Source organism: Thamnophis sirtalis, unplaced genomic scaffold (assembly GCF_051295495.1).
Source record: "Thamnophis sirtalis isolate CommonGarterSnake01/CBP01778 unplaced genomic scaffold, rThaSir2_p1.2 scaffold_1, whole genome shotgun sequence".
NCBI classification, from domain to species: Eukaryota; Metazoa; Chordata; class Lepidosauria; order Squamata; family Natricidae; genus Thamnophis; species Thamnophis sirtalis.
In genome coordinates this window covers 102569517-102595632 of record NW_028261381.1, presented here as the reverse complement: position 1 = coordinate 102595632, position 26116 = coordinate 102569517, and the positions used below count along the sequence as shown (strand labels likewise).

Below are 26116 nucleotides of genomic sequence, written 5' to 3'. Positions count from 1 at the left end.
TTTATCTCTTGCTGAGTCTTGCAGGCACTTCTTCCAGCCCTTGTTTGTGTTGCATGCACCTCAGCTGCTCGGGGAGATGCACAAGTTCCTCTCTGCCCTGAGACACTGGCCCGAGTGTCTCAGTGTTAAAGCCATTTCTCTCCGCCACCACGGTGGCGACACCATGGCCTGCCTACTGTTCTCGCAGCACCTTGTGCAGCATAGTTAAATTTAGTGTGCTTCACAATAGGAGAGACAGCGTCCCCTTCTCCTCTTGGAGCCCATTATGACAAGGAGCATTGGCCACTGCCGGGTCAGGCGAGTATCTTAGGGCACAGAGCAGGTTGTGCATCTCCCTGAGCAAACAAAGCACCAACAAAGGCCAGAAGAAGCACCCGCGAGACCCCGAGAGCACCGGAGAATCAGAATTTTATATCTATATCTATATCTATATCTATATCTATATCTGTATCTGTATCTGTATATGTATATATGTGTGTGTGTGTATATACATATATACATATACATATACATATATACATATACATATACATATACACATACACATACACACACACACACACACACACACATACACATATATGTATTAGAGAGAGAGACAAACAGTGATGAGAGAGAGAGAAATACCTGTTTCCCATAGAAAAGAAAATACCAGGAGCCACAAAACATGGGGAGGCATGGCTGGGGGGGGGGGAATGTGACTGGATGGGAGTGAGTGATGTCGAGTTGGCCATGCCCACCCAGGTTTTGTGGCTCCGGGTATTTTGTTTTCTGTGGCAAACGGGTCCAAATGGCTCTTTGATTGTTTAAGGTTGCAAAAACAGGTGGCCAAGCTAAGTGCCTGAAACACCCCATCCCATCAGTGGGAGTCCAGGTGGTTCAGCGAACGGCGTGCTGGATTCATATTAGTGCGGGATTTAAAAATATGATTTTTGTGGTCCCTGAGGTCCCCTGATAATCTGATTCACCTTCTTAGGAAGTATTTACCTGTGGACTCAGACTTCAGAACAGTCTAGCTCCAGTAACAAAACCATGTTATTATGTACTTTGATCATTTTCTGCTATACTCCAATACTTGACACAATTCAATTTTACACAACTTAATATATATTTTTATTTAGCAGGGGTTCATTTTTCTGTCTTGCAGCAGTTTTCTTTATGACAACAATGTACAAATTTAAGTTCATTAAATGCAGTGATTCTCCAGATGATTATTAAATGATGGGGCATAAACTAAAATTTATTCTACTAAAAATTATTCATAACATTGAGTTACACATTCTGTATATTAGCTCATAATATAAAATTTCCTAAGGATGAAAAAAACTGACATTCCAAGCCTGAAGGTTTGAAAGAATAACCATAGGCTCTGGTGACCAACTCAGATTGGATCCTGCAAGTTTATGTTTTAAAAGTTCTGATTTATTTAACGGTGATAATACTAATATCACATCAGTGCTTCAATCTACCAGGATACTGATTATTAGCCAAATCACATATAAATAAATAATATTGTTTCTATTGTTCTAGTTAAATTACAGTTAAATAAAAACTGGTTTTTATATATCTGACAAATGATTACATTGTCTTAATTTAATAAATTATACACTCATTTTATCGCTTTCTCTCTCTCTTTCTATCTATCTATATATAGAGAGGGGGGGGGGTGTCATGGAGAATAAAATACACTAATACTAATCCTACCATTTTAATACTGGTGAAAACCCTATCTCTTGCAAAGAAACAATGGAATGAAACATTTTTATTTAAAATATATGCTGTGTTTCATGGTCTCATTACCTCCCTGCAATTATTTCTCATTCTACCTTAACTCCTAGGTATATTAAAAGATTTTTCAGATGAAGGTTTGGAAAAGCAATTTTTGAAGAGAAAAGAAGGCACCTAGAAGCTAGATAATGTCTGATAAGATAGCTGGTTCTAACTTCATATTGAAAATGTGACATTGTATTTTGCAGACCAACTAATTGAATATCAGTAGAATTATTAATGATTGAGAAATGCCAATGGACTTGAATTATCAGATCAACAGACAATAAAAGCAGATTATATAAATAGAGCTTTGCCATCCCATTCTCAACATTACTTATTTAAAATGTTTGAACTCAAAAAGATTCCCTGACTTCCATTTTAGAAGCCCATTTCCAAATATATGTTCAGATTTTTTTAGAGTACTATTGTTTGCTTGTTTGAAAAATTTGTAAAAGAGGAAAGTTGATTTTCTACTGATAACAATACATACTGCCTACTGCATGTATTTCTAGGCAAACCGAGTTTACTTTCAAGAATCTAATTTTCTGTCATGCCTCTATATAACAACAACAAAAACAATTAAAATTATAAGTCAGGGGAAAGATGAACATAACAAGGTATTACACTAACCTTTAGGAAACTAAAACTCAATTCAAGATTAATTCATGTTTTTCATGTTGAACATCATAATATAAAAAACAAAATATTTATTCTAGAAGTTTTTGTTATAGAGAGGTTGAGCATATTAAAATTAATAAATAAATAATCTCACTTACAATTTCTGGGGGATCATTCCATTCTTCATATGATGTCGCAGCATATGGATAGATCCGGTCATTGATAATCTTAAGAGTTGCCATAGCAATAGCTTTCATTGATTGAAAGTAAGCTTCCCAGAACCACCTTGCCTGCAAAGAATAATTGATATTATGTCACTTTGGTTGTTTCCCAGATAGCAAATATTAATCATTTGTATACGGCTGACATGCATATAACCTATTAATATTTCCATGTTTCAATCTAAGCTACTGTTATTAAGCTCAATTTGTTTGAAATCAAACTAGATTTAGTCACAATAGCCACATTAAAGATAAAAAAGTAAACAATCTAAAATCTCAATTATCATTCAATTAGTTTAGTAGTTTATTTCAACATATCTATACTGCCTAACTCATATAATTCAAGATGCAATAACAACTTATAATCAATATGTTGACACATTATAGAAGCAACCGTGTACCATGTTCATTTCAAAAATGCATCAGAATAAGTTCAGAAATCTTAATTTGTAGGTATAACAGCTTATTGTTTTAGATGTAAGGTATGAAGCACCACAAGCAGACTTTATTGATCCACAATTGCTAAGGTTTGAGAAACATCTTGTGAAGTTTCTTTTGGATTAATCTGTTCCATCTTGTCTTGTATTATAAGGGGATTGACTTATCCTTCATCTCTTCTATGTATACAGGTAGTCCTTATTTAGTGTCTGATGTTGGGACTGGCAACTCCATTGCTAAGTAACATGGTCATAACATGAAATGTGTCCAATTTACAACACCACTTCATCAGTTCCGGTTGGGGGTCATTAAGTGAATCTCCCATGGTGATTAAGTATGATGTCATATGTCCACAACTTGTAAGTAGCTTCCCAACTTACTTTGCTTCTGGAAGCCATCTATCAAGGTCACAACTGGCAATCGCACAACTGTTGGACACTACAACTATCATTAATGCCAAGTGCAAGAATTGTGACATGACTGTGAGGACATTGAGACACCTGCAACTTTGAGAGACAGTTGTATGCCTCCTTTTCAGCACTGCTGCAATTTTGAGTGGTCGCAGAAAAAGTGGTTGATACAATCAGTGGTTTTATTACAAAACTTTCAGAAGCATGTTATAATGCTTACAAAGTACAAATTGGAAGAGGGGGGTTAAAATCTCTGGATGCGATCTTTAATTCAACTATAACTAGGATCAATATTAGTTTAAGATATCCATAGATTTGGACAAACTGCATGGAATGGTCAATTGTCCTCTGGAACTGTCCCATTCTAATTTATAACTGCTAGTCACACTTTATATAAAACAGGAAACTTCCTTGTTTAAAGGAAGTGATTCTTAAAATAGTGAAACTATTTTATGGTGTCTCTTGAGACTCTATTTAATACTAAAGTTTTTCCATAGTTACTTAAAAGCACTGGAGGAGCTGGGTGCTATTTGTATACTAATGACAATTTGTCATTAATGACAAATTAGTCTATTCTTATAAGTTCACCCTCTTCCAGGAAAAGCAGATAAACAGTTCCAGGCTGCTTCTGAACTTGAATCTCTTTGTGTTTTCCAAATTAAGGCAAGCAGCATAGCATGTTTAGCTTGGCTGATATTAATGGAATCATCTCTTAAGCGCCAAATAGTTTCCCCAGGTAGTTTTGTGGAGATGTTGAACAGTTTTGGAAGCAGGATAGCAGCCTAAATATTAGATGTCAGCACTGCTTTCAGATTCTAATAAAGCAGGAGCTGTTAATGAATATTCCGCCCACTGAAGTTTGATATGAGGTGGTCTTTGTGCTCTCTGAACCTGCTTGTTTTCTTGCAGATGTTATCCTCACTAGGTAACATTTCAACACTGAGCTACAAATATTCTCCTTTACTGATGAAGTTTGCTATTTCATACTATATTGACATAAACAATGAACTGTATGTTAATATTGGACAGTGACAAGATATTCTAAGAGGCTATGCAAACCTATAGACTGTCAGACCAAAACATTTCTCACTGAAAGAAGCATCAGCAGAAACCTATCTACTTAATGTGACATTTATTGAGGCAAATTGTTACATTCTTTAACTATATGCAAAATCTATTACAAGTATTTCATTTCAGAATAAGGAGCATCAGGTTATACCACAGTGTATCTCCAAAATACATGAATATGCCATATTGCACCAATGACAGATGTTCAAGTTAGCAAATCTAAATCAGCAAATATTAAGTTGCAAAAAACAGCAAAATTAAATAGAAACATTAAGCACATGGAAGCTATGTTTAGTCTGGAAAAATCTTTGTTTTTCCTTTAATCACTTACAACTTCTAACTGGGAAGAAAATAAAATGTTAAGAGAAAAGAAGACGATGGCCTTGTGAAAGGGCAGTAAAGTTAACTGTCTAAGCTAAAATGTCAGGCGCCATGGTGTTGTAACATTTTGCCCCACTGCAAGAGTCAAGTGTTTCCAGAGTGACACACTTCACACAGTTTATGAGGCCTTGAAGTATTGCTATTTTCATGTTGACAGACATTGTTTTTAAAGCTTTGCTTTTTAAAATAAGTTACAGAGTACTCGTATATATTTTATTACCTTTAGCTCAGGTAGTTCTAGCAGAATTGCACTTCGTCCAATTTTTTAAATTAGTTTTGCCTTTAATTTAAGTTTCAGGTCTTGCAAAGAACGTGCTGAATTTAAACTTTTGCTTCTTATTTTTCTAGCCATGAAATTATCAACTTCCCTTCTGCCATTAACAGCATGTTAGTACCCAATATTTAAACAATCTAAATACTATTAAATACATTCTCAAACTTGAATTAGGTGTGCTGAGTATAAATCTTCCAGATTAATATTTTTGGATGACTTTTTAGTTTGTCTATGCAGGCTTTGGAATCAATTAAATGTTTAAATTGACTACTTTGAAATAATTAGACCAGATACATGATGAAAGATAAAGCTCTCTATTATTGACTTTAAACATAAATACAAAGAAGTTCTATACAGATGTATCTAAAAGAAAAAAATTATTCTCAGCTTCGAAACCAACCAAATATACCACTTCTGTAAAGAATTTAACACAACAGTCCCCTAAATAAATTTTTTTTTTTTAAAATCTACCAGTCTTCTTTTCACATGATTCTAATGGCCAGATGTTGCTCATCTCATTTTCATGTGGATAAAGTTGAACAACAACTGGGCATTAAAACTATTCTTAAGGCCTTTCAATTTTAAGTATATTAAACAGTACTGTTGCCAATATTTGACAAGTTTACATACCAAGCTTACTCTAGTACAGAATTCATTATTGCAATGTATTTAATATAGATCATCTGATCTTAACATTAATTGGATGTAGAAAGCAAAGTCTATTATTTTCATTTCTTTTTCCGTTTCAAATTTACAAAGATCACAAAGTTCTTAGTTCAAAATCATTGTATGACCTTTCTAATATTTGTCATACGGGACCACTTTCTATGGCTTCTCCATGGATTGCTGAACTACATCTTGTTCACTAATATGACTCCCAGTGGTGACATTAAGAAGGAAAAATAAAATGCTTTATTACATGAATTTCACTAAAAATCAACAAACTCTGTTTTCTACTTTTTGCATTTTTATTCAAATGGATAACAATAAATAGGCATTATATAATATTGACCAGTTGTATTTGCTTGGGCATACAGCAATGTTAAGACTGATCCATATATTTATGTAAGGACATAAAGTCATTCGCAAATTTAAGACGTAAAAGAATAAGAATGTACACCTGAAAAATAAAAGAATATATCATCTTTCTTCTGAGGGATTTCCTGGTGATAATATAAAGGGCCCATCTTCTCTTTGCCCAATGCTTGTGCTTTCTTAATCATATAAACACTACATACGTACTACAGAAATAGAAAATATTGAGGAGTAATAAATGTATGGGGTTTTTTTGTTTCATTTCGTTTGTTTGTTTTACTGTTTTGTATTTTATTCTCTATGATAAAACAATTAATGATGATAATGATAGAACGACTGTGGCAAAGGAAGCATGGGTAGTACCAATAGTAATAGATGCCATGGGTGCAATCCCAAAACAACTGGAATACCACTTGAACACCATTGGCATTGACAAACTCACCATCAGTCAATTGCAGAAGGCTTTACTTGGAACAGAGCCCATCCTGCAACAATATCTGTAACACCGTCAAACATCCAGATTTGCCTATCCCAGCTCCTTGGTAAGCACTCAATAGGTGGAAAGAGATGCCAAACCCAGTCTGAACATCTGGCTGACTGTGTTGTTGCTGCTTCTGCTTCTGACTGTGTTGTTGTTATTGTTGTTATTATTCATTGCACAGTCAGACAGATGTTCAGACTGGGTTTGGCATTTTTGTCTACATATCAAGTCCTTACCAAGGACCTTGGAAGGCAAATCTGGAATTTTTGATGGTGTTACAGATATCGTTGCAGGATGGAAGCAGTTCCAAGTAAAGCAGCCTTCTGCAATTGACTGGTGGCGAATTTGTCAATGCCGATGGTGTTCAAGTGGTGCTCCAGTTGCTTTGGGACTGCACCCAAGGCACCTATTACTGTTAGTATTACCCTTGCTTGCTTTTGCCATAGTCTACTTCTCTTTGTAGGTCTTTGTATTTTGTTATTTTCTCCAGTTCTTTCTCTTCTATTCGCTGTCTCCAGGCACAGCCACATCCACTATCCAGACTTTTTTGTCTTTCTTATCGACAACTGTTAAGTCCAGGGTGTTATGCAGCAGGTGCCTGTCTGTCTGGATTCCAAAGTCCCAGAGCAATTTAACTTCTTCATTTTCTATGATCTTTTCTATTTTACAGTACCACCACCACCATCATTATTATTATTATTATTATTATTATTATTATTATTATTATTATTATTATTATTATTATTATTATACAATTGTATCACAGCGGCAAGTTGTTTTGCCGGATTTGGCATTGGTTACTAGCCGGGCCCCACCCAGGGGCCTAGGACGTTGTAACGTATGTTATCCAACTGCAGAATGCCTAAGTATTTGTAGGCTTCATTTTTGTTGCATTTAATTAGTTGGCCATTGGGCATTTCAATTCCCTCACATGCAGTGATTTTGCCCCTTTTTATGGATACAGTGGCGCATTTTTCCATGCCAAACTGCATTGAAATATCGGTGCTGAATAGTCGGACTGTGTTTGTCAATGATTGGATTTCTATTTCTGACTTTCCATAGAGTTTCAAATCATCCATATATAGTAAATGCGAAATTTTTTCAGCTTCTTTGGCTGTTTGGTAGCCTAATTTCATTTTTTTAAAGATTACTGATAGTGGGATCATTGCGATGATGAAGAGAAGAGGTGAAAGTGAATCACCCTGGAAAATTCCTCGCTTGATATTAACCATTCCGTAGATCTCATTCCCTACTGCCAACTCAGTTCTCCATTGTTTCATCACCTTTTCAGTAAAGGATGTAATATTTTTGCTAATGCCAGTTGTTTCTAAGCATTTTATGATCCAACTATGTGGCAGTGAGTCAAATGCCTTTTTGTAATCAATCCAGTCCATATTCAAGTTCATTTTTCTGTTCTTACAATTTTCTAATATCATTTTATCAATTAGGAGCTGATCTTTCGTGCCCCTGCTCCTTCTTTTGTTGCCCTTTTGCTCTACTGGCAAGATGTTGTTTGTTTCCAAATAATCCATCATGTTATCTGCAATAATGCCTGTGAGTAATTTGAAGGTTGTTGGCAAGCATGTTAGTGGTCTGTAGTTTTCAGGTGTTGTTCCTTTAGTTGCATCTTTCTGTATCAAGTATGTTTTTCCAGTTGTCAACCATTCATCAATTTTGCCCTTTTGTAAAATTTCATTCAGTTGCCTGGCCAATATTGCATGTAAACTGGTCAGATATTTGAGCCAGAAACCAAGTAATTGGTCCTTTCCAGGTGATGTCCAATTCTTTACCTTTTTTACTCGATTTTTGACCATCTCAGTTGTTATTTCTAATACTTGCATTTGTTTGTTGCCAATGCTTTTCTCAAAGTCATGTATCCACTTTGCTTCCTTATTGTAGTCCTTTGCATTTTCCCACAATTCTTTCCAGAATTCAACTGTGGCCTGCTTTTTTGGTTTTTCACTTTTGGTGTCACCATTCACATTAAGACGCCGTTGGTCTGATCGAAATTGCTGATTTTGTTTATATTGGATGATTCGTGCCTCATATCTTTCAATTTTTCTAGCTTTTGCTGTTATCTGCTGTTTTACAATCTCTACAGCTTCATTGATGTTTCTTGTATCAAATCTATATCTTCTGATTAGCCGATCTATGATTTTGTGGTTTTTAAGCCATTGCTCATGCATGTTCTTTAAGATACTAGCATCTGCCCTTAATTTTTTGACTTTTTGTTCTAATCGGATTTTCCACTTTGGCTTTGATGCTTTTTCTGTTGTGTGACTAGGTACTTTGATTTTAATGCCTAGTTCATTAGTGACTATTACAGCTGCGCTGTACATTAACTGGTTTGTTTCCAAGATGGATCCCGATTCAATTGTTGAAAACAATGCATTAACCATTTTCATGATAGGGGCCAAAATTTTCTTAGGCACAGTTTTTAGTGATGGTAAACGTTGCCTTTCCTCATTAAGCAGAAAATGCTCCATGATCTTATCCTTCAATTCTTTTTGTTTTTGAGTTAGTTCATCAGTTGGTTCAGTGATAACTGGTTCTAGTGGTGGTGGTATTATTTCCTCCCCGAGAGCTTCTTCTGGGAGTTCTACTATAATGTCTTTAGTTGTGTCTCGAATATCAGTTATTTCCGCTTGTGATATTGTTTTTTTTGGTTTTGCAATTTGCCTGAATTTCCTGAAGTTCAACTTCACTAAACACTTTATTCCGTATAATAAATCGCCTTTGATCTGCTAGTCGTTGTTCACTAACATTATTATTATTATTATTATTATTATTATTATTATTATTATTATTATTATTATTATACAATTGTATCACAGCGGCCAGTTGTTTCGCCGGATTTGGCATTGGTTACTAGTCGGGCCCCACCCAGGGGCCTAGGACGTCGTAACGTATTTTCATAATATGCGTGCAGATCCAAGCAGTGCGGCTTTTTACATTTGACTGATGGTGATTTTGTCAATTTTTAACTGTTTTAAATGTAATTCCAGTGCTTTTGGAATAGCACCCAGTGTGCCAATTACCACTGGAATTATCACTGCTGGTTTGTGCCATAGTCGTTGAATTTCGATTTTTAAGTCCTGGTATGTATATTGTTGTTGTTGTTGTTATTATTATTATTATTATTGTACAATTGTATCACAGCGGCCAGTTGTTTCGCCGGATTTGGCATTGGTTACTAGTCGGGCCCCACCCAGGGGCCTAGGACGTCGTAACGTATTTTCGTAATATGCGTGCAGATCCAAGCAGTGCGGCTTTTTGCATTTGACTGATGGTGATTTTGTCAATTTTTAACTGTTTTAAATGTAATTCCAGTGCTTTTGGAATAGCACCCAGTGTGCCAATTACCACTGGAATTACCACTGCTGGTTTGTGCCATAGTCGTTGAATTTCGATTTTTAAGTCCTGGTATCTTGCGATTTTTTCATGTTCCTTCTCAGCGACCCTGCTATCACCTGGTATTGCAATGTCTATGATTGTGACCTTATTTTTCTCAACCAGTGTGATGTCTGGTGTATTATGCGCCAGTATTTTGTCGGTTTGTATACGGAAATCCCACAAGATCTTGACCATCTGATTTTCTGTGACTTTTTCAGGCTGATGTTCCCACCAGTTTGTTGCTGTTTTAATATTATAATTTTTGCACAAATTCCAATGGATCATTTGTGCTACTGAATTGTGCCGCAATTTATAATCAGTCTGCGCGATTTTTTTACAGCAGCTGAGTATGTGATCAACAGTTTCGTCAGCTTCTTTGCAAAGTCTGCATTTGGCATCATCAGAGGATTTTTCAATTTTGGCCTTAATGGCATTTGTGCGGATAGCTTGTTCTTGCGCAGCCAGGATTAGTGACTCTGTTTCTTTCTTTAATGTACCTGTTTTTAACCATAACCAAGTTTGTTCACTGTCCACTTTATCTTTTATTTTTTCCAGAAATTGACCATAGCAATAGCAATAGCAATAGCAATAGCAATAATAGCAATAGCAATAGCAGTAGACTTATATACCGCTTCATAGGCCTTTCAGGCCTCTCTAAGCGGTTTACAGAGAGTCAGCATATTGCCCCCAACAATCTGGGTCCTCATTTTACCCACCTCGGAAGGATGGAAGGCTGAGTCAACCCTGAGCCGGTGAGATTTGAACCGTTGACCTGCTGATCTAGCAGTAGCCTGCAGTGCTGCATTTAACCACTGCGCCACCTTGGCTCCTAGCCAAGTGCTCCTAGCCAAGTGCTTTGCAGTACAGCACCATGCAGTGCTTTGTTCTGCCAACTCTCCATTCTTGATTTTATCACATCTTTTCTGTATTCTTGTTTTGTCTGTTGGGCCTTCAGTAGATTTTTGTTCTTTACTTCGATTAATAGATGTTCTTGACTTTCTTTTAAATAATCAGCCAGTGCATGTTTTTCTTCTTCAACTGTTTGCTTCACTTGTAATAATCCTCTGCCACCTGATTTTCGGGGCAGATATAGTCTATCAGTATCACCACGTGGATGTAAACTGTAGTGCATTGTCATTAGTTTCCTGGTTTTTCGGTCCAAAAGGTCCAAATCAGCTTGTGTCCAGTTAACTATGCCAGCTGTGTATCTTATAACTGGTATTGCCCAGGTATTTATGGCCTTGATTGTATTTCCACCATTCAATTTAGATTTCAAAATTTTCCTAACTCTGTTGGTGTACTCTCGTCTGACAATAGTTTTTACTTCTCCATGCTTGATGTTATCCAACTGCAGAATGCCTAAGTATTTGTAGGCTTCATTTTCTTTGCATTTAATTAGTTGGCCATTGGGCATTTCAATTCCCTCAGATGCAGTGATTTTGCCCCTTTTTATGGATACAGTGGCGCATTTTTCCATGCCAAACTGCATTGAAATATCGGTGCTGAATACTCGGACTGTATTTGTCAATGATTGGATTTCTATTTCTGACTTTCCATAGAGTTTCAAATCATCCATATATAGTAAATGCGAAATTTTTTCAGCTTTTTTGGCTGTTTGGTAGCCTAATTTCATTTTTTTTAAGATTACTGATAGTGGGATCATTGCGATGATGAAGAGAAGAGGTGAAAGTGAATCACCCTGGAAAATTCCTCGCTTGATATTAACCATTCCGTAGCTCTCATTCCCTACTGCCAACTCAGTTCTCCATTGTTTCATTGCCTTTTCAGTAAAGGATGTAATATTTTTGCTAATGCCAGTTGTTTCTAAGCATTTTATGATCCAACTATGTGGCAGTGAGTCAAATGCCTTTTTGTAATCAATCCAGACCATATTCAAGTTCGTTTTTCTGTTCTTACAATTTTCTAATATCATTTTATCAATTAGAAGCTGATCTTTTGTGCCCCTGCTCCTTCTTTTGTTGCCTTTTTGCTCTACTGGCAAGATGTTGTTTGTTTCCAAATAATCCATCATGTTATCTGCAATAATGCCTGTGAGTAATTTGAAGGTTGTTGGCAAGCATGTTATTGGTCTATAGTTTTCAGGTGTTGTTCCTTTAGTTGGATCTTTCTGAATCAAGTATGTTTTTCCAGTTGTCAACCATTCATCAATTTTGCCCTTTTGTAAAATTTCATTCAGTTGCCTGGCCAATATTGCATGTAAACTGGTCAGATATTTGAGCCAGAAACCATGTAATTGGTCCTTTCCAGGTGATGTCCAATTCTTTACCTTTTTAACTCGATTTTTGATCATCTCAGTTGTTATTTCTAATACTTGCATTTGTTTGTTGCCAATGCTTTTCTCAAAGTCATGTTGTTATTATTATTATTATTATTATTATAATAATAACAACAAAACTCCGCCGTTGCCGGTCCCAAGCCCAGATGAGAAAGGAGGAAGGTTGGGATCAGGTTGACATCTGGTCCCATAAAAAAAAACCCCGCCAACCCATACAATATGGTGAAAAAAACGAATAAGAATTCCATACCGCATCAGTCGTCGCGCGGGTTAACAAGGGCCGCGGTGGATGTTGGGGTCCCTGGACATCCGTCGACAAGTGACTTTGTTGTTGTTGTTGTTGTTGTTGTTGTTGTTGTTGTTGTTATTATTATTATTATTATTATTATGTTATCTTTGGTGAGATTCACAGTCTTTGGGGCTGGTTGGTAGCTCAACAGCTCGAGTCCTAACCAAGGACCTAGGAACTGTTAAGGTAACGTCGGAGGATATAAGCTGTTCCAAGTAGGGTGGTTTTTTTAGAATCAGAATGTTCAAATCTGATAAACTTAAAATTTTCAAATAGCAAGGTAGCCCTTTAGGTATTGCTCCAAGGGCTCCAATTACAATCGGGACAATAAACAATTTCTTTTTCCACAGTCGTTCAACTTCAATTTGCAAGTCCTGGTACTTTGTGATTTTTTTCTTGCTGTTTATCTTCAATTCGTGCATCTCCAGGTATTGCAATGTCAATGAACCATACGTTTTTATTTTCAACTATTGTTATGTCAGGTGTGTTGTGGGTCAAGTGCCTGTCAGTCTGAATTCTGAAGTCCCACAAGATCTTGACTTTCTCATTCTCTAAAACCTACTATACTAACCCCTCAACATAATATATCAGAAATTATTGGTCACCAGAATTATTGATTTAGTCACTGATCTGCCATTGTTATCTCTACAAAAGTAGCTTTTAGATGGATTTAGAATAACAAAAAGAAAAGGATGATATAAATTCACTCATTCTTTCTTTCTGCTTGCACTGTTTGTTTAGTATTATATAATAAGATTTTGATTTTGTTCCTTCAAATCCCAAGTTTAAAGACCTGGCTGTTTCCCCAGGCATTTGGGCCAGTAGGTTAAACAAGCTCTATTACTGATATGACTTTTTTTCATTGAGATGTACTGATTTACCTCGGGCACTGTAAGTTTTTGGTTGTAGCTGTGGTTTTAATCCTTGCCATGCCACCCAGAATCATTGTCATGAGATAGGTGGCCTTTATGAATGACTGAAATAAAGAAATAAGTCAGACTTGGCTCTTAGCAGCCACATAGACAGACCTTATTCAGATTACTTATATTGGAACTATAGGTAGTTCTTGCTTACTTACATCTTGTTTGGTGGCCATTCAAACTTACAATGACATGGAATATAGAAAGTTATGACCTGTCCTAAATCATTTCAGCATCTCCATGATCATAAAACAAGGATCAAATATTTTAGGCCTTCAGAACCAACTAAAGAACTAAATAAACAAATTCCCTCTGAACGATCTCACAAACAAAATTTCCCACCATCTAATTAGAGCTGAAGAAGGCTCTTGGATGAGAAGCAAAATATCTTCAAAGAAAAACAGGAAAGTCAAGTTGTCTCTTGAAAAAGCACCTTTGGGACATAGAACACTTATCTTAGAACAACAGTGCTCAAGAACAATTGGGTAGAACAATGTGGACTACATCATTCAGAAATCAGGGAACCAATAACTAACCCACCCACCCCCCAAAATTCTATAACTTATTTTGACTAAGTGTTCTACCAACCTCAAATTACATTAGTTCTCTTACAAAGCCAAAGCCACACAGTACATTCACATTGCCCAAAATTACTGCAGATATAATTATGGATGAGGAGGCAATAATCTGTATTGCCCACAACTGTGCAGTCTATCTGTTACAATATGATTGCCAACTGAATAAAAAGGTGAAAAGGGTTCAGCTACATTTTTTGACAGGTGATGGACAGCTCCTGAAATAGAAAGCAATAGGTTTCTAGTCTCGAGGGTATCACTTTCAAATATATCAATGTTCTAAGGGTGGATCAGTTTTCCCTGCTGTAGCCATCCTGCTGAGAGGTGAAGTCCCAAGAAAAATATAGGAATCCGGCAGCAAGGCTTTGAGGTGGCAGGAACCAAGGGAGGTTCAAAGACAAGGCTGGTCAGTGGGTAGCACCTCCAAGCACCATAGAGGTTAGAGGTTAGTAAAGCAGGAGCCACTGTCCAATAAAACAGTGTTTAGAAAACCTACTTGGCAGATAAATTGAGGATCTGCTTACACCTTTCCCAGCTTTCTTAGCCGCATACTGATGCTTCCCACTGTGATTTAGTACAATGTCCCTAGCATCTACCTTAGTTACAAGCTGCCTGACTAGACCTGGGCAGTTTAAATGTGGCTGGAAACTTTTAATCAGTTTCCAACATCATAAATAAATAAATAATCACCCACTGTCACAAAATTGATTTATCACTAAACTAACAAAATAGAAGATTTCCCATGGGGAGAGAAACAAAGCAAATTCACTGGCTCTAATACACATAGACCTCCATGTCCTTCTTACTTCTGACAATCTCTTATGCTGGTGATTGTTTATTCTATTCTAGTAAACAAATACTTTACATTTTACAAATTGCTTAGCTTCACTGTCCTATAAAATAGTTCCATTATCTATTGTCATCTATTATGAGAATTCTATTCTTTAAAACTAGATGTTTGGGGTTTTTTTTTAGAAAAGAATAAAATTTATATTTATTTATTTATATATCATCTCTAAAAATTGATTTATAACCTATATTCTAAGTATTGATCATAGTAATACAGAAACATTTCACATCCTCAGTGATGCTCTTGCATATTTCATGAAACAGGATTAGGTCCAATTTCTGCTAATTCTAGATGTCAAATCTGAAGGTCTCTAAATCTGTCTCAGAGAGAAACCATATTAATTTGATTCACAGAAACCTCAGGAAGACTAATAGTTACTTTTCTCTCCTTCAGGCTAAACTTATCCAGCACTTTCAATACTTCCCATAATTGTTTTTTAATAGTTCATTATTATCTGCACTACTCTTTTCTATAGATTTATTTATCTATTTACTTATTTTTCACATTTCTGAACCACCTCAGAAAGGGACTCTGAGCAATGTACATATTAAAATATAAAAAACCATATAAAAGTTAAAAAAATAAAATTTAAAAGATGGCAAGGATTGGACCTGGTTAAAAAAAAATAAAAAGGAAAGGGATGGTTCTCAGAGAACCAACCAGCCACATGGCTGGTTGCATAGATCTCCATGCATGGCCAACCCCATCTAAGACCAAAGATGGTAAAACTCCTGGATACCGAGAGGCCAACCCACTTCAGCTAACCTGAGGTCAGCTGATATCCAGGCCACAGCCTCCGGGCACCATGAAATAGCATCATTCACTTCACCCATAATAGAGTTATATAACTGGGTATCATCAGAATATTGCTGATACCCTATCCTGTGTTCATGGATAAAACCAGCGGTTTCATGCAGATGTTAAAAAGTAGCAGAAACAGCCCTGAGCACCGTGGAGCTTATTTTTAACCACTTATCTTATCCTTGTCCATGTAATAGTTTGATATAAGAATTGGACAAGGAATTGCAGGTGTGACCTGACAATACAATACAGAGTGCTCTCTCTCCTTTCTAGAAGACAGTTGTTTAACAGATCTTTTAAAAAGGCATCCAAATTCATGCCTAAAATTCTACAATTTCACTTATGGTAATCTTCCTAGTAAGTGGCAACTATCAGAACTATTTTCCAATGCAGAACTATTTTCTTGCTGCTAAGGATCTTTCAGAATTGGAAAAAATGGTTTCTGCTTCATATATTTGATAAACCGAAGGGAAAAAAAGTCAAGGCCTGACATTAATGAAGAAAAAATTATAGAAAGGCAGCCTAAAAAGGATTAATGTAAGGTTAATAGCAATATAGCAATAGCAGTAGACTTATATACCGCTTCATAGGGCTTTCAGCCCTCTCTAAGCGGTTTTACAGAGAGTCAGCATATTGCCCCCAACAATCTGGGTCCTCATTTTACCCACCTCGGAAGGATGGAAGGCTGAGACAACCCTGAGCCGGTGAGATTTGAACCGCTGAACTGCTGATCTAGCAGTAGCCTGCAGTGCTGCATTTAACCACTGCGCCACCTCGGCTCTTAAATGTTCAAGTCACACAGACTAAAATACTACAAATGGTAGATGGATAAAAGTGCTTTTCAAAGTAATAAGAATTCTAAAAAGCCCCCAGAGAGAAACAGTTTTTTTTTCAGGAGAAAAGATGGATGGTTAAAAGTCAAATATACTAATTAAAAACCATTTAAAGACCTAGAATTTGCTCATAATGATTTTTTAAAATTATATATTTAGAATCATGGATCAAATACATTCTAGTCTGACTAGCGGTAAATTCTTATTACATACAGGATTAAAAAAAAGCTGGTAGGCAGTACTATTAGTTTCCCCTTCAGACCTTAGTCTGATTTGGTCACAATCTACCTAGTACAATTTTCCCCCCTTAAATTTAAAAACAAGAGATTTCTCATGCCTGCGCACATTGCCTGGAGCCAGTAATAGGTTATATAGCTGTCAGCAAACTGATAAGAGCCAAAATTACTCCACAGAGTCCTCTTTAAAGAAGAGCCAAAAGCAGCCCATTAAATTAAAAGGGGGAAGGATCACAGAAACCAGTCACTCATGCTGTTAATGTAGCATTAAAAACAAATACATATATTATTTACTCCAGCAAATGTCTGGTTTGACCTGGAGATTGAAGCCTACTTGGAGGTCAGAGTTGAAGCATTTGGAAAAGTAAAAATTCTCCTTTTGGTTTTTTTTTTCCTGAATGAAAAGCTTAGAAAAGCACTAACTTCACTCTCCTTTTTGGTATTAAAATGAAAGTGGCATGACAACAATAACAACAGCAAAGATGGAGAGAAGGGGGAAGATGGAATTATTTCCCCATTAAAGCCTAGAGCTTGTTTTGATCATTGCACAATAATATGGTAAGATAGCTACCAGAAAATAAGATTCAACTGCTACTAATCAAAATGCACCCAAGCACCCCCACCCCACCCCATGGCATAGAATGTTATCGAAATAGCCCTTCACATTGTGGGGAAGAGTCATGTTGGTCTCTGATGGCAATTGAGGATCTGTTAGTACCTTTTCCATCTAAACAATCTTAGAGCCGAGGTGGCGCAGTGGTTAGAGTGCTGCACTGCAGCCATTTCAGCTGACTGTTATCTGCAGTTCGGCTGTTCAAATCTCACTGGCTCAGGGTTGACTCAGCCTTCCATCCTTCCGAGGTGGGTAAAATGAGGACCCAGACTATGGGGGCGATATGCTGACTCTGTAAACCACTTAGAGAGGGCTGTTCAAATCTCACTGGCTCAGGGTTGACTCAGCCTTCCATCCTTCCGAGGTGGGTAAAATGAGGACCCAGACTATGGGGGCGATAGGCTGACTCTGTAAACCACTTAGAGAGGGCTGTTCAAATCTCACTGGCTCAGGGTTGACTCAGCCTTCCATCCTTCCGAGGTGGGTAAAATGAGGACCCAGACTATGGGGGCGATATGCTGACTCTGTAAACCACTTAGAGAGGGCTGAAAGCCCTATGAAGCGGTATATAAGTCTAACTGCTATTGCTATTGCTATTAAAAAGCACAAGTGAGCTACAGCTCACTTCATTAGATGCTTGATGAAACAACAGTATGTTTTCCATCATCTGCTTGAGCCTCTCAGCATTTCTGAACAGATAAGAGTACTGTGGGATGCACATAAGGGGAAACTCTATCTATATTATACACCATTGTGTCCTTATCCCAGCTTAGCAAATGAAAACCAAGATATTAACAAATATCAACAACTTAGATGGAAGGTAAATACAAATTCATTTATTTCAATTTAAATCTATTATTTGTCTCTATTTCCAGATTAAATATCAATCAAAAATAACACAGCTAGCCGTATTTCAGTACTCCAGAATACATTATGCCCATAAATTAGATACTGCTGAAAAATAATGACTCATGTTAAGAAAAGATACAACCTAGAAATCAAGAAGCACTGCTGATTCTGTCTTCAAATCTAATTTTATACTGAGTCTTTATATCATTTCTGTTATTAGGCATTTGGGAACCAGAAATCACTACCACACTACTGCATCTTGCCCAGCGGTCTAGCGGTATTACCTGGACTAGCTTCTGCCCATCTTGATCTACAGATACACTTCCCCCAAAACACTTCTGGCTCCCCAATACATTACTGTAATTCAAAATAATAAAACCGAATTTGTCTAAAGACTAATATCCCTCTTCATGCTCCTTGAATCTTTGAGACTTAATCACTTCATACTATATATCTCTAGGAGTCCGTTATCAGCTCCTTCTTTCTGAAGCTGTTCTCTAATATTTGTGAGAGAAAGATAACTCTTCATGTTATCTTTCTCTCTGTGTATAGTTCTCTGACTCTATTCTCTGCTCACTATTGATGAATGACTTCTTTAAGTCTCATAATTCTCTGAACCACCCACACAGAAACTAGATTAATTTTCTTTCAGTAATGCTGCTTTGGTTGTACTATTATGTTTTTAGTCAGCCTGTCATTCACTTCTGTTGCTTCTCCCTTTGAAATGATAAAAACACAATATATTTCTGTTCCTTTGGCAAAGCTTTTAACTCATTTCCTACTACCTCTTACTTTGTGCCATTCTTTTTTCCCCTCTTAGGTTCTGTTGTCATATTTTGGTATCCTCTAAATTCCTTCTCAAAATGCACCCATGTCAAGAAAACATCAATTAAAACTCATAGTTCCTATTCTCTGACAGGAATTCAGTCTATACTAAAGCCTACACTTGGAACAGAACTTTGTTTTGTCATACTGGGTTCAGACAACCTGGTGCTCAGACACACTACTGGGCATCCTGACTGGATGACTGAAGAGTCTGCTAGTGCCACCAGACTCTTCAGCCATCCAACATTTTAAAAAAATTGAATGAATGAAATATCATAGGAAACTGAGATGCCTCAAAATAAAGCCGTAGTGTTCAACACCATAATCATGTGCAATAATTTCTTTAGGCCCCACTGGGCTGCAGAAAGCCGAGTTTTTGGGGGACCAGTACACCTGCTATATGATTACTTTGTGAGCAGAGAAGTATCCCATAGCAAAAAAATGTTCTCATTATATCCAGTTCATGCTCTCAAAATCCCAAATCTGCTCCTTGTCTAAAAAAGCTGTCTACCTGTCTTAAAAACACAACACATACCAATAGCATTATATAAATAAAAATGGACAGCTATGGATAGTTCTTAAAACACAGAATATCTTTATTCTTTTTAGAATAAATGTGAAAAGAAATATGTTGGAATCATCCATCAGAAGGATAACTCTCAAAAAACAAAATGGGATTAGATTTGATATAAGAGGAAAAAATAAGCAAAAGCAGGACTATGTGTTTTCCTAACTAGTTTTCCTAGGTTGCTATTTTAAGAAGGAAAAATATATTAGAATAGAAAAACAAATACAGATTGCATTAAGATTTTATTTTGTATTCTTGCATACCTGCTATCTTAATCTTTTATTTTTACAAAAGTCAAACAATGATTATGGGATAATCATCAGCACTAAGCATAGCTTTATAGGACTATTTCAGGCATAAAGGAAAGTTTAGTTTTCAGGCTCCATGTGGATTTAACATAAGGGAGGACAAGTTGGAGAAGAATGTTTACTAAAGGGTTTTTGTAGAAATCAGACTGGCTATAGAGCTTCTTAACAGACATGGGGTGGTCTTGAAATATCCATGTATTCAGCCAGCGTGCTTTAACTTTCTTAAATTCAATTGGCTATTGCCACTTCCAAACAGCAAGTCTGCTGGGGCTAGATAAAGCCAGAGGAATACTCTGGTTTCTGTAAAACTAAAAGAAGGAGCTTTGTTTGAGGGGATGGGGGGCAGAAGAAGGACATTTACACTCTTCAAGCACACATGGTCACCATATTTTTATTCTTTTAAAGACATAAATGCATGGATTAAGCCTGAACACAAATCAGATTGCAGAATTAGTGGTGGAGTATCGGGTAGATTTAGATCAAGTAGATTAGTAATTAAATTTCTAAGTAGATTTGTATAGCTAAATGTTTAGCCTATTTGAAAATCTGAAATTGTAGGACTTGCTTAAGATCTAAGTGCAAGTCAGAGATAAAGGAAAAGGAAAAGAAAATCTTCCACCTTTCACATTCCAACATATTTAAAATCACAAAATACCACAGCTTCTTATCACTGGTTTATAGATTTCAAAGTGGGTTTTTGGCTGCTCTCAAAAGTGAGGTCACATTGCATAAAGTTTCCTTCTAAAAAATTCAAGTTTACCCATGAGAAAATACTGCACACCAATCTTAATAGCAATGATTAGTTCCAAAACAGTAAGGAATGCAATTTCCCTCAGCAGCAGAAACTTATATACAGTATTTTTTGGAGTATAAGATGCACCTTTTTCCTTCAAAAAAAGGGTAAAAATCTGGGCGAATCTTATACACTGAATACAACATCTTTGGCCTCCCGAAACCCCACCCCGTTTGCAAAAATGGCCATGCGTAGCCTTTAGGAGGCTTCCACAGTGCTCCTGGGGGCTAAGGAGGCAAAAATGAGTGAAAAACAGATCATTTTTTTGTTCATTTTTGCCCCCCCCCAGCCCCTAGAAGCACTCTATAAGCCTCCTAAAAGCTATGCATGCCCTTTTTTTGACAAAAAACAGGCCCATTTTCGGGAGCTCTGCAGAGTGCAAAAATGTTTTTTTTTTTTTTTTTTTTTTAAAAAGCTACTTCAAAATCTTGGTGCGTCTTACACTCCAGTGTATCTTATACTCCAAAAAATACGGTACCTATCCAAAAACATTTTCCCAGTAGTTTTTGTTGAGGATTTATGCTGTTTCTTCATTAAAGGATTTTAGTGTATGAGACACAACCATTTAAAATATATAAAGCAAACAATTTTAACAAAAATAGTACAGTTTACAGTTTATTTCAATTTTAGAACCAATATGTTTTAATGTATGAACTATAGACATTTAATGTAGTAGTCATCAAATAGTCAAGAAAGTGCTTCAATTAGAATATATCTCAGTGCAAATAACTCACTTCTAATTTCAGACTTTTCTCAGGCATTTTATAGCCACAAACAACTGGTTTAAATCTGGTTGCAGTACAAATATTACAAACATGAATATACATATGTTTGAACGTATTCTAATACTACACTGTATGTGGATTATCAAATACTATTTTCTAATAGAATATCAAACTGGTTTTAGATTATGACAGTTCAAACACAAAGGGATGTAGAGTTATGTATTACATTTAACTTTCCCAAATCATGCAGTAGTACCATGAACAGTATTATTACGGCAAGATGGGCAGCAAACAGACTGACAGACTGACTGTGTAAGCACAGCGGAGCACAATGAAAAAATGAGATTAAATGTAAAGAACAAACTAGTGACAAACACCACCAAACTTAGAATTGTCAATGAAGATTCTGAAATGTTGGAATGCTTATGCCTTATTACCCCAACCAACAAGGGTAAAGGAGCCAGCAATCAAGAAATATGCTGCAGGCTAGCACTTTGTTAGAGTAGCCATGAAGCCTTTAGAAAAAATATTTAGATGCTAAAATAGCCTTGTATATACAAGGATCAGAATTATGCTTTTCTTGTGTTTTCTTGTGTTTTCAGTATTCAAAACTTAAAGTATTAAGCATAAGGGATTCACTAGAACTTCTCCCACAAAGCTCACAGCCTGTTCAAATTAATTATTATTATGGCTGATCGCATAAGTCAGCCAGATATTTACTATTGATATTATGATTCATCAGAGACAGCCAGAAATTTAGACTAAATCTGGCATTTTTGTCCACCTATCAAGTCTTTCCCAAGGACCTGGGATAGGCAGATGTTTTTTGATGGTGTTTAAGTGTATTGTCTCAGGATGCACACTGTTCCAAGCAAAGCTGTCTTTTGCAATTGATTGGTGAATTTGTCAATACCAATGGTGTTAAAGTAGTGCTCTAGTTGTTTTGGGATTACATCCAAGGTGCCTATAACTATTGGTATTATCTTTGCTTTCTTTTGCTAGAGTCATAATACTCTTATTTGGAGGTTTTTATATTTTCTAATTTTTTCCAGTTCTTTCTCTTTTGTTGATTCCAGATACTATAATGTCCACAATCCAGACTATTTTTTGTCTTTCTTATCAATAATTGTAAATCCATATTGCAACATTTTGTCTATTTGAATTCTTATTATTATGGTTGGTCACAGAGTTACCATTATGGTTGGTCGCACAGTCAACCAGATTGGTTTACACGGGATTTGACATTTTTATCCACCTATCAAAAATCTGGGATAGGCCAATGTTTTGTTTGATGGTGTTAAAGCTATTGTTGCAGGATATTACATTTTAATCCCAATTATTATATATAGCTCAAGGCAGTGAACACACCCCATACTCCTGCTTCCTTTTTTTATAAAAATAAAAAAGCAAAACATGGAAATATAAATAAGTTATAATATGTGTGAATTTCATGCCATACATGCAGTCTTTTGCTATCCTTCTCTGGAGGCAACTATGCTTAGCTGTGGTTACCTACTTTATTTTGTTTCTTGCACAAATTGAGGAGTAAAGCAGAAGCAAGGGATTGAAAATAACTACATAAACTTGTGCAAATAATTGTGTTCTAACCAAGAAACTATCTGCCGCGAGCTGCACTGGCTACCTGTCGATCTCCGGGTGCGCTTCAGGGTACTGATGACCACCTTTAAAGCACTCCATGGTAGTGGATCTGGGTACTTGAGAGACTGCCTTCTGCCGATTACCTCCCTCCGACCGATTAGATCGCACAGACTGGGCCTCCTCCGAATTCCATCCGCCAGTCAATGTTGACTGGCGACTACACGGAGGAGAGCCTTTTCTGTTGCAGCTCCGACCCTGTGGAACGATCTCCCCGTCGAGATACGCACCCTCACCACCGTCCAGGCCTTCCGCGCAGCCCTCAAGACCTGGCTCTCCCAACAGGCCTGGGGATAAGTCCTTAATTTGCCCCACCCGAATGTTGAATGTAGAATGCATGTTGTGTTTTTACTACTTATTTTGTTTTCATATCGTTTATTGTGTATTGTTCCCCCTCCCTAATGGCTGTAAGCCGCCCTGAGTCCCCTCAGGGAAAAGGGCGGCCTATAAATTTTAATAAAATACCTAAAAAAATACCTAAAAAATGCTTGCAGCCAATCACAAATAGCCATGAAAATAATGTCATAGATAAAATGTTAAATATTACATTACAGTAAATGAACCAGAAAAATCTAAAATAATGAATAATAGGGTTGGAAGGGACTTTGGATATCTTCTAATCCAACTCCCTACTCAAACAGGAAACCCTAGACCATTTCGGACAAATGGTTGTCCAATCTCTTATTTAAAAACTCCAGTGATGGAGCACCCACAACTTCTGGAGGCAACTTGTTTCACTTGATTAATTGTTCTAACTATAAGGAATGTTTCCTTAGTTCTAGGTTGGGTCTCTTCTTAATTAGTTTCCATCCATTGCTGCAGGGATGAAATTTTGATGCAATTCAAAAAATTATTCAGCCGTATATGATGTTTTTTTAAGCTACATATGGACGCTAAGCACATTATATTAGTCTTAAAAATAGTTCAGAAAGTGGGGATATTAGTAGACATCAAAGCACATCACAATATAGAAGAAAATATTCTGAAACTACAGGAAAGAATATTTTTTCTAAGGTTCTCATCCCATCAAATAATAGTATCTTTGTTTGTTACCAACCCCAAGTATCAGGTTTAAGTTATGAATTGTCTCAACTCAGCTCCTAAAGCTTTATAGCCTACTCTTTTGTTTAACCATGGATGCTTCCACAACATCAAGTTAAGTATAACTCTTCTAAGACAAGTATGAAAGAAAAGAGCAGTATTCAGCAAGGATCTGCAGTCAATAACCCAAAGAACCATAACACTTCCTGTTTTATCCCCACCTCATCCACTTCATATTAGATAGAAAACAAGTATGTTTTTAACCTCTGTGTCAAGGGCCATATTTAACCAATCATTTAGTTCCATAGCAAAAGAGACAGAAAAAAGAAAGAAAAAATGAACAGCTGCTGAGCAGGTGGTAGAGGTTTTCACACATCTTCCACACAAATTAAGCTTCTGCATCCATAGACTATTTTTCCATTCAATATCTATGCTGGACAAATTTTTTCTGAAATAAATTCTTAACAAATATCAAATAACTTTATATCACGTCTAAGATTTCATAGATGCCTTAATATAAAATCTTATTAATAAATAAGATTGATCATAAATGAAATGAGTGCATTCTGTGCCTGAAGTAACAGATATGTTTAGCAAATCAGTATATTTTATATACTGTTATATAAAACATAGAATATATTGTTATGCATTATAAAATGAGAATACTTATTCTGAAAAAAAATACAATACATTCTATCTAACAAGCATGCAAAGATATGCTTTTGGCTTTATTGATATATTCACACACACACATACAATATACTGCAAATCCAAATGAAAATAGACTCAATTACAGTAAAACCTTGAGTTAATGGATCATTCATGGGAAGGGATTATTAGTTAAATTCAAAATCTGTTAAATATGAATTTAAGTAATTTGTGTCAACTTAGCCAATTGCATAATTGTGTCACTGACATAAAAGGTTTTGTTGTCAATAAATATTCAATAATAGATTCACCCTTGATTTAATGGATTCTAGTTAATCAAGTAACAGTAGGATGATATTGTATCTGAAATCAGTTAAATCAAATTTTATATTATTAACACAACAAAGATATGGGGATTTAATTTTTTGAATTAATACTGGAGATTTTGAACTAGATTAAAAATATATTAGTAATAATCTGAGAACATCCATAGATACAAATAATGGTAGTTATTATAGAATTTAGGAAAAATCCCCAAACAGTGATTTCCAGGTAGGTTAAATAACATCAAAAACAAATTCATGAGTTTTTTGTTACACTAAAACGAGTCACATTCTGAGGATTTTTTTTATAATGTATGTCAAATCAACTAACACTGACAGCACTCTGCTTTAGACTTTATCCTAATAATTTATCCTTTTCAGAAGAAGCAAATTATTGATTTAGAAAAAAGGTAAAATAAATAAGGTTCTTTACTGACTATATAGCTAAGCTGATTAATAATCCATTTTAAAAATATCATGTAATCAAACTGTAAGCATTATATACCAAAATAGGAGTAAAAGAGATATTGTATTTAGGTTACTGAAAAAAATGTAAAATTCACTGATATTTTAAGAAAATCTAGTATTAATTAGCATTAATTTTTAGGACAATATTTAATTTAAATATTTAAACCCGTGTGCGTGGTGTGTGTGTGTGTGTGTGTGTGTGTGTTTAAGAATATTTGTAGTTTCAACTAGTAAATATATCCTCCAATGTAAAATGAATCCAAAAATTTAATTGAACAATACAGTACATAGAATATTTGCCCGCCTAAAATGCTGCAAAACAACAATAACCAAGCAGCAGATTGATTCAAAGATCAACATTTGCAATTTTGTACCCATTAATAATACTCTTGAGTATACAAATAAAGAAA

General features: G+C 36.0%; 1 protein-coding gene across 1 annotated transcript in view; it reads right to left on the bottom strand.

The window, feature by feature from the left end:
- EXT2 (exostosin glycosyltransferase 2) overlaps nucleotides 1-26116 on the bottom strand; it is an 81756-nt gene that overhangs the window by 21449 nt on the left and 34191 nt on the right. Inside the window, exon 8 of the mRNA XM_087719929.1 lies at nucleotides 2547-2678. Within this exon, the coding sequence (XP_087576055.1) occupies nucleotides 2547-2678 (132 nt within the window). The remainder of the gene's footprint in view (nucleotides 1-2546; nucleotides 2679-26116) is intronic.